This window comes from Physeter macrocephalus, chromosome 16 (genome assembly GCF_002837175.3).
Source record: "Physeter macrocephalus isolate SW-GA chromosome 16, ASM283717v5, whole genome shotgun sequence".
In the NCBI taxonomy this organism is placed as follows: domain Eukaryota; kingdom Metazoa; phylum Chordata; class Mammalia; order Artiodactyla; family Physeteridae; genus Physeter; species Physeter macrocephalus.
In genome coordinates, this window is record NC_041229.1 from 23959825 (window position 1) to 23980462 (window position 20638).

Genomic DNA, 20638 nt, shown 5'->3' on the forward strand with positions numbered 1-20638 from the left:
CTCAATAACAAAAAAACAAACAACCCAATCCAAAAATGGACCGAAGACCTAAATAGACATTTCACCAAGGAAGACATACAGATGGCCAAGAGGCACATGAAAAGATGTTCAACATCACTAATTATTAGAGAAATGCAAATCAAAACTAAAATGAGGTATCACCTCATGCTGGTCAGAATGGGCACTATCAAAAAAGCTAGAAACAATAAATGCTGGAAACGGTGTGGTGAAAAGGGAACCCTCCTGCACAGTTGGTGGGAATGTAAATTGATACAGAACTACCACATGACCCAGCAATCCCACTACTGGGCATATACCCTGAGAAAACCATAATTCAAAAAGAGGCATGTACCACAATGTCCATTGCAGCACTATTTACAATAGCCAGGACATGGAAGCAACCTAAGTGTCCATCGACAGACGAATGGATAAAGAAGATGTGGCACATATATATAATGGAATATTACTCAGCCATATAAAGAAACGAAATTGAGTTACTTGTAGTGAGGTGATGGACCTAGAGTGTGTCATACAGAGTGAAGTAAGTCAGAAAGAGAAAAACAAATACTATATGCTAACGCATATATATGGAATCTAAAAAACAAAAAAAATGGTACTCATGACCTAGTTGTAGAGCAGGAATAAAGAGGCAGACATAGAAAACTGACTTGAGGACATGTGGTGAGAGGGCGAAGCTGGGGCGAAGTGAGAGTAGCATTGAAATATATACACTACCAAATGTAAAATAGTTGGCTGGTGGGAAGCAGCAGCATAGTACAGGGAGATCAGCTCAGTGCTTTGCGATGACCTAGAAGGGTGGGATAGGGAGGATGGGAGGGAGGCTCAAGAGGGAGAGGATATGGGGACATGTATATGCATATGGCTGATTCGCTTTGTTGTGCAACAGAAACTAACATGGGGGCTTCCCTGGTGGCGCAGTGGTTGAGAATCCGCTTGCTAATGCAAGGGACATGGGTTGGAGCCCTGGTCCGGGAAGATCTCACATGCCATGGAGCAACTAAGCCCGTGTACCAGAACTACTGAGCCTGCACACTGGAGCCCGCAAGCCACAACTACTGAAGCCTGCGTGCCTAGAGCCACAGACTCCACAACAATAGAAGCCACCACAATGAGAAGCCCGCGCACCGCAACAAAGAGTAGCCCCTGCTCGCCACAACTAGAGAAAAGCCCACATGCAGCAACAAAGACCCAATGCAGCCAGAAATAAATTAATAAATAAATTTATATAAAAAAAGAAACTAACACAGTATTGTGAAGCAATTATACTCCAATAAAGATCTATTAAAAAAAAAAGATATACATCATGAGCAAGTGGGATTTATCCCAGCAATGTAAGAGTGGATCAGTATAGGAAAGTCAATCCATGTAATATACCACATTGATAGAATGAAAGAATACAACACATGACCATCTCAACAAACAGAAAAGGCATTTGACAAAATCTAACATCCTTTCATGAGAAAAACACTCAGAAAAACATCAGAATAGACAGAAACTTTCTCAACAAAATAATGGTAACCTATGAAAATCCAAAGCTAACAACATAATCAATGCGAAAAACTGAAAGCTTTCCCACTAAGATCAGGAATAAGACAAGGAAGCCCACTTTCACCACTGATACCCAACATTGTACTGAACTTCCAGCCGGAGCAATTAAAAAAGAAAAAGAAATAAAGGGCACCCAAATCAGAAAGGAAGAAGTAAAACTATATCCAGATGACATGATTCTATATATATAGAAACTCCCAAAAGAATACACAATAAATCTACTAGAGGTAACAAACAAATTTAGCAAAGTTACAAGTCACAAAATCAACATACAAAATTATTTGTTTCTATACAATAGCAGTTGACAATCTAAAATGGAAATTGATTACAAAACTCCATTTACAATAGCATCTAAAAGAATTAAATACCTGGGAATAAATCTAACCAAGGATGTGAAAGGCCTGTGCACTGAAAACTATATAGCATGGATGAAAGAGATCAAATAAGTTCAACTAAATGGAAAGACATCCTGTGTTCATGGATTGGAAGACAAATTGTTGAGATGTTAATACTCTCTAAATAGTCACATATTCAATGCAATCTCCATCTAAATTCCAACAGACTTTGTTGCATAAATTCACATGGAATTTCAAGGGACCCCAAACAGCCAAAACAATCTTGAAAAAGAAGAACAACACTGGAGGACTCACACTTCCTGATTTCAAAAGTTACTATAAAGCTATAGTAATCAACACAGCATGGTACTGGCACAAGTAAAGACCAATGGAATAGAACTGAGAATTCAGAAATAAACCCATACACCAATGGCTAACTGATTTTTGACAAGGATGCCAAGTCCCTTCAAAGGGCAAAGAACATTCTCTTTAACAACATGCTGGAACAATTAGATTTCTACATGCAAAAGAATGACATTGAACCCCTAACTCACACCACATATAAAAATTAAAATGAATAAATGACCTAAATATAAGAGCTAAAAGCATAAAACTCTTAGAATAAACTCTAAGGGTAAATCTTTGTGACCCTAGATTTGACAATGAATTCTTACATATAATACCAAAACCACGCGAAACAAACAAAAAAAAGATAAATCAGATTTTATCAAAATTAAAAAGATCTGCGCATCAAAAGACATTATCAGGAAAGTGAAAATTTTATAGGATGGGAGAAACTACTTTCAAATCATATATGAATTCAATACCCAGAATATATTTGCAAATCATATATTAAGAGTTCAACACCAAGAATATATAAAGAACTCCTACGGCTCAACAAAAAGACAATCCAATTTTTAAAAATGGGCAAAGGACTTAAATAGACATTTCTCCAAAGAAGATATACAAATGGTCACTAAGCTCATGAAAAGATGTTCAACATCATTAGTCAGTAGGAAAATGTAAAATCAAAACCCCAATGAGATACCACTTCATACCCATGAAACAACCCAAGTGTTCATCAACAGATGAATGGATAAACAAAATGTGGTATATATATCCAATGGAATATTACTTAGCGATAAAAAAGTATGATGCTGGATGAACCCTGAAGACGTGCTAAGTGAAACAAGCCAGACAGAAAAGGAAAAATAAATTATGATTCTACTTATATGAAATATCTATAACAGGCAAATTCATAGAGACAGGAAGTATATTAGAGGTTATCAGGGGCTTACAGGGAAGTGGTAATGTGGAATTATTGCTTAATGGGTACAGAGGTTGTATTTGAGGTAATGAAAAAGTTTTGGAAACAGTGGCAATGGAAACACGAAACTGTGAACATAATATCACTGAATTGGACACTTTAAAAAATGGTTAAAAATGACAAATTTTATGTTATATATTTTACCAAAATAATAAAACCTAAAGAAAAAATATTAGTGATGGAAAGACTGAATGACTATACAAACACGTGACTTAAATTAAAATAAAAATTATAAAATATTTTTTAAAAGCCAAAAAAGAAAAATATGAGAAAACAAAATGGAAATAGATATCTTCATGTGCTTTGAAGGACTTAAATTTATTTGATGGCAATGTTATCTACTAATAAGAAAACAAATAATAGAAACATCATTAAAGTCAATGGAAAGGAATAGAGATGCTAAAAAGAACATACATCCCAAAATCTATAGTAACTGTGATGTTGTGATTTATAAGAAATACATATTTGGTCCCCATTTCTGGCACAGAGTTCCTAAAACTCTTGGAATTTCCTGTGACAAGAACAATAAAGGAGTCTTTTTTTATGTTAATGCGTAAATTTGGGGAAGCACCTAAGAATGGGGGCTGGTTGCCAGGAGAACCAACCCTGTGATTAGAGGGTTGGAACTTTCGGTCCCACCTCTCTGACCTCCAAGAACGGCATAGAGGGATGGAAGCTGATTCAATCACCAATGACTGTGATGATTTCATCAGTCATGCCTATTTAATGAGGCTTCCATTAACACCCAAAAGGATGGGGTTTAGGGAGCTTCTGGGTTGGTGAACACTTGCAGGTATGGGGTGAGTGAAATGCCTGGAGAGGGCATGGGAGCTCCATGCCCCTTCCCCATACCTTGCCCTATGCATCTCTTCCATCTGGCTGTTCCTGAGTTATTTCTTTTTGTAATAAACTGGCAATCTAGTGAGTAAACAGGTTTCTTGAGTGCTGTGAGCCACTCTAGCAAATTAATCAACCCTAAGAAAGGGGTCACTGAAATCTATAGCCACTGATAACCTGGGCTTTCAAATGGCCTCTGATGAGGTTGGAAAGGACAATCTTGCAGAACTTGAGCTCTTAACCTGTGGGATCTAACACTATCTATGGGTAGGTATCAGCTGATGTCTGGATAATTCCCTGGATGTGTACAGGGAACCCCTCTTCACCCCCTACCACACACACTGGAAGTGGTGACCAGAACTGCTATGGTAATATATATATTTATGGCAATCTAAAATTAGGATATTTAAAATGTTAAAGACCCTTAATACTTAAAGATTTCTAGAGTTGGAGAAGTAGTGATGCACTTTGTAAAATATAATAGGTAGATATAATATATATTAAAAAGGCAAAATTCAGAAAACAATACTCTGGCTTCTAACTTGTAGAAGCATATACATTTTCAGTTAAGATGAAAGGGTAGAAAAACTACTTATATATTGGTCTAAATATATTATTTACCTTTGGTTGATATAGTGAATCAAAGTATAAATAACATCTCGAAGAACAAAGGCCCAAGCTCCTCCTAAGCCACTCTTTATATCGTTCATTAATAAACTAACAAACAGGTGATATATTTTAAGAATTCTATGTTTTTTATAAACATTATTTGTCTCAACTGCTTGCTCACATATGGCTAGAAGAATTTTCTGATAGGAATCCTAGAAAATAAAGATACATTTAGTAAAAACTTGCCTAATCACATATACTCAGCCCATAATACATACATTTTTTATTCAAAATACAGAATTCTAAATTATAGAATTTTGTTTTGGGTTTTGATATCAAATGCAAAATATTACATTAAGAAAATTACTATCTTAAACCTAAAAAACTACTGTCAATTTACTTAGTTTTCAGATAGTAAACAATAATAGTATATCCTTAAAATATACATTATATATATATATATATATATATATTCCCTGAGCCAACATGACTAAAATGTCATGAAATTCAGCCCTCATATGTGACATATTTCAATTAATACTGACAAGTAAAATACCAAGATATAAACTTGTAAATGAGTGTTTTTCTTAATTTATTCAGATAAATTTTCCATTTGTTTACTTTTTTTCTCTTTAAGATGTACTTATACAGATTTTCTAACTGAAAAAGAAGGAATTCTCCCTTCAGGTATTATATTAGTAATGTATACTTACAGGGCTTTTGGAAAGAATTTCTAAAATGCTTTTAAGCTTGGTTTTGTGGCAATTGCTGATATAGGCAAATGTCGCTTTAATCACATGTGATGGAAAATGAGGTGGATTAGGAGCAGGATCCAAATCCCTAAGAGTTATAGAAAAAAATACAGTCGTCATTTTCAGAAAAAAATTATCAAGAAAAAACATTTTCTTAATAGACAAGTGAAAATCCAAAAAGAAAATTTAGATTACAGTAACCCCAAATTTTGAAATTATTTTCTACTGAAAACTAGACTTTTAATAAAATCACAAATGACATTATCACAGTCTATATACATCAATCAGAATACCTAAATACTTTAACTTTCTAGGACTTAGTCAATTTTAAATAATTTGCTTAAAAAATCTTTTATGAAGTTAATGGCAATTCCACGAATGAGACTTAATATCAATTCACTTCAGTTATGAATTAAAGCTCTATGCTAGTACTATAAACACAATATCTTAAGACACAGCAATCAAATACTACATCAAATGAAATTACATATGTAAAAGTATTTTAGTAGATATTATTACTATTTTATACGCTTAGCATTGTAGGGCATATAAAAAAAAAGTTAAGGGCATTTTCAAGTAGCTTACAATCAAGCTGAGAAAATAATTTTAACATTCATATACAGCCAAGTGGGTTTCACATCCAAATGAAATTATAGTACAGTAAGATTCCCCTAGCAAAGGAGCATGATAAAGAAAAGGCGATACAGAAAGCCAAGTCATAGATAAGAAGAAAACAAAGAATAATGTCATGACGAAGAAAATTTCATGAGACAGGAGCTGGCAGAATGCTCAAATATTACAAAAAGATTGAGAAGAAAAAGGTCACTGAATTTACGAATAAGGTGGTCAATTAAAAGATCAATTACTGTGGAGAGGCTACAATAGAGCAGATACTTCAATTCAAAGGTAATTATTTTCAAAGAAACAGAATTTAAAAGCAGAGTACATGCCTAACAACTGAAATGGACATTTGAAGGTGTTAACCAATAAACTTCCCAAGGTTCTGAAATTGCAGCTAATTCTCTAAGTTAAAAATACCCATACCCTGAAAAGTCACAGGGGTCAGTGCTTCGGCTGGCACCAGAAGTTGCTGGTTCATGTAACGTCATTAATAACTCCACCACAATCTCTGGTAAATTATTAATGAATAAATGATCAATCTGCAAGGATACAAAATTAAAATATATTTAAGTTTTCATGTCTGTGATCTTTAAGACAGCTTAAGGGGCTCATGTTATTGCCTCATTTCCAAAATTATTCAAAGTGACCAAAGATCTAAGATCTGCAAGACATACAGCTAACACCACTTTTTTCTGTTATGCAGCCGACCTACAGACTGAAAGGAAAATAGGGAAATCATACCAAACAAGACTCTATTAATCCAACTCTTTCGTTTAATTTTAAAGAATCATTTTAAGATATGGGGATATATGTATATGTATAGCTGATTCACTTTGTTATAAAGCAGAAACTAACACACCATTATAAAGCAATTATACTCTAAAAAAGATATTAAAAAAATAAAATAAAAAGAATCATTTTAATGAGTAAGGCTTCAGGTCTAGCCTGAAATTCCTCAACCTAATCATTTTCCTGCCAACCAAATTCCGCACTGATGTATACTGCTCATCAATCTACATTTTACTCTTATTTGAGAACACTATCTCACTTAGAGAACTTTACTAGTAAGAATTCCCAGTGACTGGCAATAATCATCCCTTTGTTCCCTGCATAACTTTTCCCCAGATTTCTACTTGGTTGATATCCCAAATTCTGAGGCTAGCTGCTACCCACATGCCCTGTCATCAATAGTAGGCTAAATCCTCCTGGACAGGAACAGACCCTTCATCATCCACTTCCTGCCACAGGTAGCCTCACAAAAGGCATTAAGTTCTCTAAATATAAAGAATGGGTGTACTACATTACACCTCAGCTGAATGAATGAGAACTGTGAAGTCTTAAAGGTGGATTTGTTAGCTCTCCAAATAAGGAATTACAGTGCTTTAAACCAAAAGGCAAATGGCTGATTTATTATCTCTACTATCTTTACCTCTTCCACACAGAGGTCTGGAAACACTTCCTAATATAACAAAAATATTCTGGAATGTGACACTAAAGAAATCTAACGATCCTAGCCTTTCCCTGGGCTTACACATTAGTTGTCATGTCATCATTTCCAAGGTTTAAGCCCTTTTAAAAATCCAGCCCTGGGGCTTCCCTGGTGGCTCCGTGGTTAAGAATCCACCTGCCAATGCAGGGGACACGGGTTTGAGCACTGGTCTGGGAAGATCCCACATGCCACGGAGCAACTAAGCCCGTGCGCCACAACTACTGAGGCTGCGCTCTAGAGCCCGCAAGCCACAACTATCGAGCCCGCGTAACACAACTACTGAAGCCCACGCGTCCAGAGCCCGTGCTCCGCAACAAGAGAAGCCACCAGAGTGAGAAGCCCACGCACTACAACAAAGAGTAGCCCCCACTCACCACAACAAGAGAAAGCCTGCGTGCAGCAGTGAAGACCCAATGCAGTCAAAAATAAATAAATAAAATAAATAAATTTTTTAAAAAAATCTAGCCCCATTTTCAGTATATCTGGAATAAGTAAGGTCAAACTGGCCAAATCTGATTAACATCAGAGGAAAAATTAGTGAGTTTCCCTGCACACAGATGACAGGTGACTTCATTAATTTCATGATTCTCTAACAAGCCAGATCTGTAATGTTTAGCTAAGGTACATATAAATTATTCAGATATCTAGGTACAGCTAAACAATCTTATAACTGTAAATATTCTAAGCATTCAACAACAGACAGTTTTAGAAGACTCAAAGACTGATAATAGTGGTACCAACACTTATCCACAGAAAAAAGAATCTTGATTGTTTCAGAGAAACTGCATATTAGAGAAAGAAAAAATTAACTTATAATGATGATGCTAAATGAAATTGAGACTAATAAAAATTAGATTTATGTCTTTAACCAAGAAGCTAAGACCTCTCTTCATTCTTTTTTTTTTTTTTTTTTTTTTTGGTTGATATCCCAAATTCTGAGGCTAGCTGCTACCCACATGCCCTGTCATCAATAGTAGGCTAAATCCTCCTGGACAGGAACAGACCCTTCATCATCCACTTCCTGCCACAGGTAGCCTCACAAAAGGCATTAAGTTCTCTAAATATAAAGAATGGGTGTACTACATTACACCTCAGCTGAATGAATGAGAACTGTGAAGTCTTAAAGGTGGATTTGTTAGCTCTCCAAATAAGGAATTACAGTGCTTTAAACCAAAAGGCAAATGGCTGATTTATTATCTCTACTATCTTTACCTCTTCCACACAGAGGTCTGGAAACACTTCCTAATATAACAAAAATATTCTGGAATGTGACACTAAAGAAATCTAACGATCCTAGCCTTTCCCTGGGCTTACACATTAGTTGTCATGTCATCATTTCCAAGGTTTAAGCCCTTTTAAAAATCCAGCCCTGGGGCTTCCCTGGTGGCTCCGTGGTTAAGAATCCACCTGCCAATGCAGGGGACACGGGTTTGAGCACTGGTCTGGGAAGATCCCACATGCCACGGAGCAACTAAGCCCGTGCGCCACAACTACTGAGGCTGCGCTCTAGAGCCCGCAAGCCACAACTATCGAGCCCGCGTAACACAACTACTGAAGCCCACGCGTCCAGAGCCCGTGCTCCGCAACAAGAGAAGCCACCAGAGTGAGAAGCCCACGCACTACAACAAAGAGTAGCCCCCACTCACCACAACAAGAGAAAGCCTGCGTGCAGCAGTGAAGACCCAATGCAGTCAAAAATAAATAAATAAAATAAATAAATTTTTTAAAAAAATCTAGCCCCATTTTCAGTATATCTGGAATAAGTAAGGTCAAACTGGCCAAATCTGATTAACATCAGAGGAAAAATTAGTGAGTTTCCCTGCACACAGATGACAGCTGACTTCATTAATTTCATGATTCTCTAACAAGCCAGATCTGTAATGTTTAGCTAAGGTACATATAAATTATTCAGATATCTAGGTACAGCTAAACAATCTTATAACTGTAAATATTCTAAGCATTCAACAACAGACAGTTTTAGAAGACTCAAAGACTGATAATAGTGGTACCAACACTTATCCACAGAAAAAAGAATCTTGATTGTTTCAGAGAAACTGCATATTAGAGAAAGAAAAAATTAACTTATAATGATGATGCTAAATGAAATTGAGACTAATAAAAATTAGATTTATGTCTTTAACCAAGAAGCTAAGACCTCTCTTCATTCTTTTTTTTTTTTTTTTTTTTTTTTGTGGTATGCGGGCCTCCCTCTGTTGTGGCCTCTCCCGTTGCGGAGCACAGGCTCCGGACGCGCAGGCTCAGCGGCCATGGCTCACGGGCCCAGCCGCTCCGCGGCATGTGGGATCCTCCCAGACCGGGGCGCGAACCCGGTTCCCCTGCATTGGCAGGCGGACGTGCAACCACTGCGCCACCAGGGAAGCCCCTCTCTTCATTCTTGAAGCTGGTGTTTTAATCAGGGTTTAATGTAATCACGCTTCCCTTCTAGACTTATTCTGACTCAAAACTGCTATCTTTTGGTTTGAACACATAAAGAAGAATAGTAAGAGTAGGCTTGCTCAGAAGTCTAAGCTGGGAGATTGGGTAAAAGGGGCTAGAGGCAGAGTGTCTTTCACAACGTCCATACCCCCTGGCATGCCAACATTCTGTTCCAACTGCCTTTTGGGCAGGGAGTTCCTCTACTCACCATCTGCCTTCAGACTACAGACTTAGAACCAGTTCTGACTGGGAATGGCCCACCTAAGCAACTGAGAGTCTTGCTGTTCCACTTGTTGGTTCAACACAGATAACTGGGCAACAAAAAAAGAGTCTCTTGAAGTTTATCCAATTGTAATACTAATGTTGACCAAGCTTGGTTAGTCATCCCTTACTCACATTAAAAAAAAAAATTGGAGTGACCAATCCTCTTTTACCTGAAAAAGTTTCCATATGTATTTTAATATAAGTTGCCTCAAATAATTATATATATATATAAATTACTATAAAACAAACAGAAATTGTTAGTTCTTTTTTAACTTTATTCCATCTTTCATCAAATAATGAGTACTCAATATATATTAGATAGTTGGGACACATCTGCAAAAAAGAAGAAAGAAAAAAATCCTACCTTCACAGTACTTATAGTGGAGAAGGTTGACAAAAATCAATGAACATAATTCATAAGTAAGTTACATCATATGTTAGAAGGTAGTAAATGTCATGGCAAAAACCAGGTATGGGAACCTGGGATTGTACTTTTCCTTGAAAAGTGAAGGGTTTGATGAGATTAAAGAGGAAGTGAAAAAGATTTTCTATACCTTGTTCAGTATTGTTTGAATTTAATAACCAGCTTGCATTCATGTATTACTGCCAATTAAAACAAAATTTTAAAAGAAAAAGTGGTAGAATTATTCCAAAGTTTTTTTAAAATTTCTGATTAAAAACAATTCATTTAAAAGCTAATCAAAAGGAGAGAACACTGTACAACAATAACAAAAAATTAATGGATTGCCTATGTTAGATAGTGATTATCACACAGTATTAAATTTAATTGCATAAATGATGAATAAATAGCCTTAAAGTTTTAAAGTTACACCTCAGATCAATTAGGGGATAAAAAGTACAGTAGATGTTGAAGTCATACCTGTTTTCCTAATAAGTTTTCATCTTTAAGCATATCATAGACTTTGGTAGCAGTCTTTCTTTGCTGTGCCATACCACTGTCTCCTGTATCCTCATAAGCAAAGTATGGAAGAATATTTACAATAATCTTTGGGAAGCAGTCTGTCAGAAGACTTTTCCAATCCTCTTGAATCTGATTAGCAATGGACTTTACCTCATCAAAATCACTTCTAATCACAAGATGTGGAATCAAAACTTTATAACAAGACCTAAAAATATAAAAATTACAATGTATATTAAAATTTATACATTTTTAATATACATTAAAAATATAATGTTTCAAAGTAAAATTTTATAATATAGTCCTTAAAATAATAAACTGGTTTTGGGAATTCCCTGGCAGTCCAGTGGTTAGGACTCCATGTTTTCACCATGGATTTGATCCCTGGTCAGGGAACTAAGATCCCTCAAGCTGTGTGGCACGGCCAAAAAAAATAAAAATAAAAATAAAAAAATAAAATGGTTTAATAAGCATCAGAGCATCACTTTATCTAGCTCATTAAGCACCCTTTCTCTAATTTTATAAATGGAGAAATGAAGTTAAGTGAATTCTAAATAGTCACACTAAAAAAAAAAGAGATCACCCTAATAGTGTGATCAAAAACAAGTGAAAATTGAATTTATTTCTTCCGCATAATCAATTTATGCAAAATTATTGTAAAGTGAAAGGTGAAAGCAATTAATAAATTCAAAGAATAAATGTAAATATTATTATTGTCAAAATGAACAAACAATAAGGAGCACTAAACAATTACGAATTGCCTTCCCATCATCCTGATACCTAAACATTATTATTTAGTTGTTTCAAATCTCTCCATTTTCAAAATTTTCTCCTCCAGACTTGGAGTTAGCAAAGTAAATACTTGTACATTAAACTTTAAATCAAACAGAAATAATGACTAAATGGCCCACAGTTAAGCAACAAATAAGAAAAATAAGAAAGAAATAATCAGCCACTAATAATTTACCTTCGATTTTTCATAGGGAAGATTATTAAATATTAAACCTGAAAGAGACCTTAACGATCTCTATATGTAACTCCCTGACTTTAAAGATTAAGAAACCAAGTCCCAGAGGGTGTTCATGTGGCTTGCCTGAAGTCATGTAGCTGGCTACTGGCACAGCTAGAACCAGATCCTAAGCCCACTTCAATACATTTCCATTAAAAAACGCTGCAACACTCACATTATCATTAATACCTAATTTTAAATTAAATATATTTCACATGTGACAGATGTAAACCTACCGGTAGAAATCTTTAATGTTTGTATAGTTTAACAAAATAAAAGGAAAAGAAGATAAGCTGTATTCAGTATCTTGAAGATTTAGCCATTGCAATACCAGATAATCCAAATGAGAAGCCATGAAGTCTTCTAGATGTCTATATCCAAAAGTTTTAGAAACTTTCTCTAAAACCTATACAAATCAAAAAAGAAGTCAATGTTTTAAGAAAATAATGAAATAATAAATCATTTAAATCCTTAATATTTACAGTATGACTTTAGGCATTCATTTAACTTTTCTATACCTTGATTCACTCATCTATTAGATGGAGATAATAAAGGACCCACTTCAGCAAAACTCAACAAGAAAAATGTATTTAATATAATTACTCAGTGCCTCGTACATAGCAAACCGTCAATAAATGTTAAATGAATAAAAACAGAAAAACATGTTTCAATTTTCAAGATTTGATTATATTTCATTATAAAGGAAAACAATTCTTCTCAGTCCTAAACGCAAATGAGAAAAATCCAAACACAATATTCCACATACAATAATAATTAGGTAGTATAACTGTATAATTTTTCTTTTTTTTTTTTTTGCGGTACGCGGGCCTCTCACTGTTGTGGCCTCTCCCGTTGCGGAGCAAAGGCTCCGGACGTGCAGGCTCAGCAGCCATGGCTCACGGGCCTAGCCGCTCTGCGGCATGTGGGGTCTTCCCCGACCGGGGCACGAACCCGTGTCCCCTGCATCGGCAGGCGGACTCTCAACCACTGCGCCACCAGGGAAGCTCTAACAGTATATATATATATTTTTTTTGTATAATTTTTTTTTAAAGTAACTTCTTACTTTAATACTGAGAGGTAAAAGTTTTAACTATCTAGACTGATTACTTATAGGCTGGCCTATTGTAAAGCTCCACTGGAAACCATGCTAGTTATATCAAGCCATGATCTATCACTGGTTCATCATGTAAAAATCTAGGACGTAAAGGCTTGGAACTTCCCAAACCATTAATGCTGAGGTGTTGGAACAGGGGCAGGAGTAAGCATTCTACAACACTGTGTTGGACCTTGGTCTTCCTAATCATGCAACTTAAAAGCTTTACAGCTCTAAAATTTGACTCCTGGCCCTGCTAGATCCCAATGTCCTGCTCCAGAATCCACTAGGCAAAACACGTACTACTCCTTTTTTCTACACTTCCCCCAATAAATACTATTCCAGAGGGCCTGGTCTGCATGATGACAGGTCACTCACTCTCGTTAGTTCAATGACTGCCTTGTGAAATGCTCTTAAACTTAATGTAAAAAATGACACTGTATACAATACACTATTTTAAAAGTTACTGCTTTCTAATATTCCAAATCTAAAAAATAAAACTGTCTCTAAGTCTTTAATAAATGCCACATTAAAAATCTAGCTTTAACCTTAACTGTTTAAAAGTTACCCAAGGAAGATTATAATAAAAAATATTCATCCACAGTTACCTTTTTAATGAGGTGAGGCTCTAATCCACTCTCTTTCACAGACTTGCATAGGGCGAATAAAGCCTGTTTTTCACATACAGGGCTATAGTATAACACCACAGCTATCATCATCAGTAAAATGGCCTTTCTATTACAAAGCTCATCCAAAATATCAGAGTTTTCAGCTCTGTGGGACTTCGGAAGAATTTTAAAAACAATATGCAATGTTAATATTTAAATATTCCAAATAAACCAACCAGACTAAAACCAGAGTACACCACGACAACATCTAAGCAGCCCGTGAACAGTTTTTTTTTGTTTTTTTTGTGGTATACGGGCCTCCCTTTGTTGTGGCCTCTCCCGTCACGGAGCACAGGCTCCGGACGCGCAGGCTCAGCGGCCATGGCCCACGGGCCCAGCCGCTCCGCGGCATGTGGGATCCTCCCAGACCGGGGCGCGAACCCGGTTCCCCTGCATCGGCAGGCGGACGCGCAACCACTGCGCCACCAGGGAAGGCCCCGTGAACAGTTTTAAATCCTATAGTGATGGAGCTAAGAAGAGACATTATGAGAAAGGACCAGAGTTTCTACAGAGGGAAAGACTGCTTTTGATAGGATCTTATAGAAAGAATTGCCAAACATTTCAATGGGTATAAAGCACTTTAAAGAAAACAAAAGAGAAAGAAATTGCAGGAAAGTGAGAGACTAAAAGCTCTTCAACTACCAAGTATTACCTCCTAAGACGTTTACCATTATAACTTAATATATAGCTCTTTATTCTTTAAAAATATTATCATATATTTTACTAAAAAAACCAATAAAGTCATGCAACTAGATAGAATGATATATGCTTCTAGTTTAATAACCAATCATTTTTCCAACAGACATGTACATTTTTTGACTTGCTATACTTGGTAGAAGTTTCTATTCACATTTGGAAAAAACTGCCAGTCACTGATCCTATTGCTATTTTTGGTACAAAAAAAAGTAAGGACCTAATTCCTTTACTAAATGGCAATCACTGAAATGTTTGAAAATAGCTATGAGGTTCCCACTAAGTCAACTCCTTTACCTATTCCTTATAAAAGATAGATCTATAGACTCTCTAACATTCAGACTCTCTAACACTCTAGCAATAGTTAAAAATTTAGTTTTACTGGGAACTAAACCCAACATGCTATGCAAGAGGGAGGAGATATGGGGATATATGTATATATATAGCTGATTCACTTTGTTATGCAGCAGAAACTAACACACCATTGTAAAGCAATTATACTCCAATAAAGATGTTAAAAAAAAATGAAGATTCAAGTTCTTTCTATAAACTTGTTCATTACAGTCTGCTTCTATTAATGACATCTAAGACAGAATTTGCTTTTTTTTGATAACAATGTTGATTCATATTATGCTGTCAAGATGTAAAACTTCTTAGATCTTTCTCCAAATGAATTGCTATCAGGTCAGTATTCTCCCTTTTTGCACATGACAGGCTGATTTTAAAATATATAATATGTGTTATTTCTAGTAAATTTTAAATAAGTATTATTTACACTCATTTTTCCAACCTATGGAAACCTTTTTCTAAATTCACATTCTTTCATGCAACTTTCCTTTTCCGTTTGGTGCTGTTACAGAATATATAGTCATTTGACTAACTGCTTCACATACTTTTAATAAACAAATCAAGGCATAGATAAATGAATAAATTCTACCACTAAGACAATTTTTGCTATTTTAAGAAAAATATTATTCTACAGAAAAATATGAAAATCATAAGGTTAATTAAACAGCACAAAGATAATTTGATCTTCCCAATTAGAACATTTTTTCTCAATCCATTTCTTCCTATTGTCACCTGTTCTGTGAATTAGCTTTTAATCAGCTCTTACCAAAAAATAGTTTTTAATTTAAAAATAAGCCATTTATACTCCCATAAAAACTCAGTAAATTCTGTTTTTCCTACAAAAATGCTGCATATAAGTTGAACCAAAAGAAACTGTCATTATTCAACCAATTGTGACCTATAAGTAAAGTAATTTCAATAAATTCATATAGCTGTTCTAGTCTAACTTTATATTGTGAACTACTGGATATATACTGTCTTAGGCCAAACTTGGTAAAGTAATATGTGGCATATTTATAGAAAGCATATGATAACAGCAAATAAGCATTACTAAAATTACCACTTCTCTCATTCCTTCCTGAGCTTTCAAGTATGAATTTTCAAACGCTGCTTGCTGAAGCTTCAAAGGAAGTGCTTTCAATAACGTGGAAGGACCTCCTTTTTTCATATGCTGAAATAATCTTAAAAAAAAAAAAAAAAAAAGCAAAAAGTGAAATATAAACCGTACTTTCCAAAACATATTTACAGGGCAAAAATAAATCACTCTGTGAGACATACTAACATATTAGATTTTCTTTCAAAAGACCAAGGAAATGTGAGTCAATAGAGTGAGTCATAAGCAGCTCAAATAAGCAGTGAGTCAATAAGCAGTTCAAATCTACTGCTTAACATTAAGGTCTTTACCATATACTCCATTTTCTCCTAGAACTGAAAAGGGTCTCAACAGACCTTTTAGACTATTGCCCAAACCTGAATATCCCTGAACTCTAACTTACCAGAAAAGAAAAATTGTCCTCTGGTCAAATACCAATTAGAAGCAGCCACAGACTCTTACATCAACCTGCTCTAATACTTAATCACAACTTAAAAGTGGATAGCTTTACTGTCTTGATATTTCATTACAAAAATTTTATGTGACAGAGAAAAGCTGATCAGTGCTCTTTGCATAATGTACAATCATATTTAAGGACAACTCTTTAACCAATTTTGTCCTTTATCCTTTTTTACTAATCAAAACTTATGAAAGTTATCAACTTTTTTGGTGTTCCTCTGACTCCTTCAGTTTCTCTAATCTCTCTTAAATAGCCTAATATTTGATATCTAACAGGTAAACCAATAAATAAATAAGTAAATGCTATGCTCATGCCACTCATGAATTTATGCATCTTTGAATCTCAAAAGAGATTTTTTTTAATGCCACCACTACCCTGCTTTATTATATTCAACTTATGATCCTCTGTAACCCCAGATCTTTAACTTTAGTATATATTTTCTATCTTTTTTAAGGACTTAAAGTAAGCACACATTCATCAGCAAACCTTACAATGCTCTATGGTTTTTACTAAAAACAGTCCTAAGCCTGAGCAGTTAAGACACAACTCTGACTTATGAAAACATTATTGTCAGAAACTAACATACCATTGTAAAGCAATTATACTCCAATAAAAATATTAAAAAAAAATTGTCAGCATATCCAAATTTTGGACACATCTAACACATGTATTTATGTGACTGCTGGGCAAGTTCTTTATAGCATTCTTTAATTATTGGTCACTTACATTTGAACAGTAAAATTACTTAAATGATCTTCAGCTTTGATGTTTTTAAAGCATAATGTAATTTTTTTTCAAATGTTCATTTATTTTACAAATTATTAAACAACTGGCACATTCCAAGTATTATTCTAGGTACTAAATATACAAGAAAAGAAAAATCAATGCCCTCTAGGAGCTTATATCCGAGGTAAATGTGTTAAAATACAATTATTTCAACTGGTGATAAATGCTACAGAGAAAAATAAAGCAGAGAGGTGTTTTATTTACAGGAATGTGAGGTAGGAAAGGCAGAGGTAGGTTATAATTTAGAGATTTAAGATCAAGTTGATAACCTGACAAACATGCAGTTGTTAAAAAATTAATATTTGCTTCTTCAGGTACTCAAACATAAAACACATCCCTGTGAGAGAAACAATCCAATGTCTAACTCTATGTTCACCTGAATAAATATGATTGTAATTAGCACAATGTAAAATGTGCTAATTATCATTTTACAAACATATAAAATCTCAGTAATATCCAAACATCCTACATCTCTTGTAAGTGGGAGTAGACACACCTCATTCAACTCAACCACTTACTAGCTGTATGGCACTGAGCAAATTACTTTATCTGTCTAAGCCACAGAGTTTTCATTAATTGGAGAAAATAATAGTATCAAAGTGATACAGTTGTCAGAATTAAGAGAAAACATAAATGCCAGACATACAATATATGCTCAGTAAACGTTAATTATTTTTAATATCACAACTAGTGAACTATGACTGTCCTACACATTGAATTGCTATCTGCAGCACTCCAGACACTTCATGAATACTTGACCCATTACCTATTGATTGACTGTGCAGCCAACATGCGAACTTGGTGATGATTATCAGCAAGAAACTGTGGAAATACTTCATTTACAGGAAAGTCTTTTCCCATTACATTCAGAATAGCCCATTTTGAATAAGGATCAGCCTATGGGAAAAGAACAACTGAGGTTAAATGTGAAATACTAAGAGAAAAATCACCCATTAACAAACAGAAACAAAGACTGCTTTAAAAACGTCAATGGAGACCATACTAATAATTGAAGTAGAATAACTCACCTCAAGCAAAGTTTTAAGGCATTTTACTAGTGCCATTCTTACAGAGAATGTGCATTTTCCCTCCTTTGTTAAGTGCCTGAAATAAAGTATGTGTCTTAATATCAAGTAATTATTCCAATAAAAGCACAGTAAAAAAAAAAATCACTGGACTTTAAGGTTATTCTAGGCTGCTTCCAAAATTTCTTTCCATGCTAAATTTAATTCTCACTATGTGGCATATGCCAATATTCTCACCTTCCAAAAATTCCAGCTAAAATAAATTGGTTTGAAAAGGAGTTCATTTTAGTGTATGTTATTCGTGTCACACAATTATGCCTCATTTTGGGGCTATCCCACTTCAGCTAACCATGTTATAGAAAACTTGCTTTAAAAGGAAAACATTTTTTTTTTTTTTTTTTTCCGGTACGCGGGCCTCTCACTGATGTGGCCTCTCCTGTTGCGGAGCATAGGCTCCGGACGCACAGGCTCAGTGGCCATGGCTCAAGGGCCTAGCCGCTCCGCGGCATGTGGGATCTTCCTGGACCGGGGCACGAATCCGTGTCCCCTGCATCGGCAGGCGGACTCTCAACCACTGCGCACCAGGAAAGCCCCAAAAGGAAAACATTTTTAAAGTTGTTGTGTTGTTACATCAAAGACTTAAAAACGACATTCTATACTGACTCAGAAGTCCTTGCCCACCAAATGGTAGGAGGGCTCTAAATTACATATATGTGCTCCTCTATAGGTGTCTTGGTATTATCTCACACTATGACTATATGCATGAAATAACCAGATAGTGACAAGGCCAATTTGTCCACTTTAGGAATATAAACTACTCAATTGATTTAGACTTGTTGCACTTTGCTTTATTCATCATACATGTCAAACTATTAAAAGATTCAAAATTCGCAGGGAAATACACTAAAACCACTTTAGGAAGCCAAGTCTTAAGCAGAAAACAATGCAGTTCTTCAAGCAATTAAGGAGGGAAACACAAATTACATTTCACTATTGTTAAAAGATGTATATAGTTACATTCAAGGATTAGAAGAAATCACTAATGTAGAAATGCAAAGTTTGCATTTATATGCCGAAGTGGCAAAAGAAAAGTAACTCCACAAAATGTCTATACCCACCAAAATGCTTCAATCACTGTTAGAAACTGTCCTTGAGCATCCCTTGTGTTCTCAGCATCCATATTTCCTTGACATAGGTTTGTCACTATGTGAAGGACATGGTTTAAAATGGTTTTACAAACATCTTGGTCACGGCGATACAAAGAACACACATTGCTGTGAGGGAAAAAAATTTAACTTTATCAGCATAACAGAACACACCAGTTTAATTTACAAATTTAGAGTGAATATTTTATATGGTTTTAATGTCTTACGATAGTGGTTTTAGAAGTTCAACAACATCTTCCATTGGCAAGGGGTATTCTTCTCCAGGAAGGTCCTTTAAAAGCACTAGATACTAAGATAGTTGGGTGGGGGAAATTAGTTTTTTTTTCCATATATCATTTATTTAAATAAGTACATACATGTAACCATAAATTCATATATAAACATGTGGGCATACACACACACACACACACACACACACACACACACACACACAAGCAGTGAATTTTTATGAAGTAATATAATTACAAAAAAGGGGGGGGCAGGGGTGTTTTGAAGTCAAACAGAGCTGGATTCAAATCCCAGCACCATAACCTGTTACTACTTGAGTGGTTAAAAAACTTGCCTTGTCATCTGAGTCTTTGTACTCCCAGCTGTAAAATGAGGATATAGCACTTACCTGGCCAGATTACTGTGAAGATTAAAGGAAATGAATGTAAAGGTCTAGCATTTATTGTAGAAATTCAGTAAGTGACAGTTGTTATCACTGTTGGAGTTAAGTGCCTGAGCAAGAGTCTGAAACTATATTATGTCACCACCCTCCGAAAACAATGCTTGGGGATAACTTCAATGGTTAACTATTCTAACTTTCCATGCTAAATTTAATTCTCACTATGTGGCATATGCCAATATTCTCACCTTCCAAAAATTCCAGCTAAAATAAATTGGTTTGAAAAGGAGTTCATTTTAGTGTATGTTATTCGTGTCACACAATTATGCCTCATTTTGGGGCTATCCCACTTCAGCTAACCATGTTATAGAAAACTTGCTTTAAAAGGAAAACATTTTTTTTTTTTTTTTTTTCCGGTACGCGGGCCTCTCACTGATGTGGCCTCTCCTGTTGCGGAGCATAGGCTCCGGACGCACAGGCTCAGTGGCCATGGCTCAAGGGCCTAGCCGCTCCGCGGCATGTGGGATCTTCC

The 20638-nt window shown here is 35.4% G+C and overlaps 1 protein-coding gene across 7 annotated transcripts in view; it reads right to left on the bottom strand.

The window, feature by feature from the left end:
* Nucleotides 1–20638, bottom strand: part of ATM (ATM serine/threonine kinase) — a 139292-nt gene that overhangs the window by 78606 nt on the left and 40048 nt on the right. For all 7 annotated transcript variants that reach the window (XM_028500941.1, XM_007110688.3, XM_007110689.3 and 4 more), the window contains 11 exons: nucleotides 19706–19788; nucleotides 19452–19607; nucleotides 18337–18412; nucleotides 18075–18205; nucleotides 16030–16150; nucleotides 13869–14042; nucleotides 12404–12573; nucleotides 11120–11366; nucleotides 6474–6589; nucleotides 5391–5517; nucleotides 4690–4889 (listed from right to left, as the gene is read on the bottom strand). In XM_028500941.1, the coding sequence (XP_028356742.1) occupies nucleotides 4690–4889; nucleotides 5391–5517; nucleotides 6474–6589; nucleotides 11120–11366; nucleotides 12404–12573; nucleotides 13869–14042; nucleotides 16030–16150; nucleotides 18075–18205; nucleotides 18337–18412; nucleotides 19452–19607; nucleotides 19706–19788 (1601 nt within the window). The remainder of the gene's footprint in view (nucleotides 1–4689; nucleotides 4890–5390; nucleotides 5518–6473; nucleotides 6590–11119; nucleotides 11367–12403; nucleotides 12574–13868; nucleotides 14043–16029; nucleotides 16151–18074; nucleotides 18206–18336; nucleotides 18413–19451; nucleotides 19608–19705; nucleotides 19789–20638) is intronic.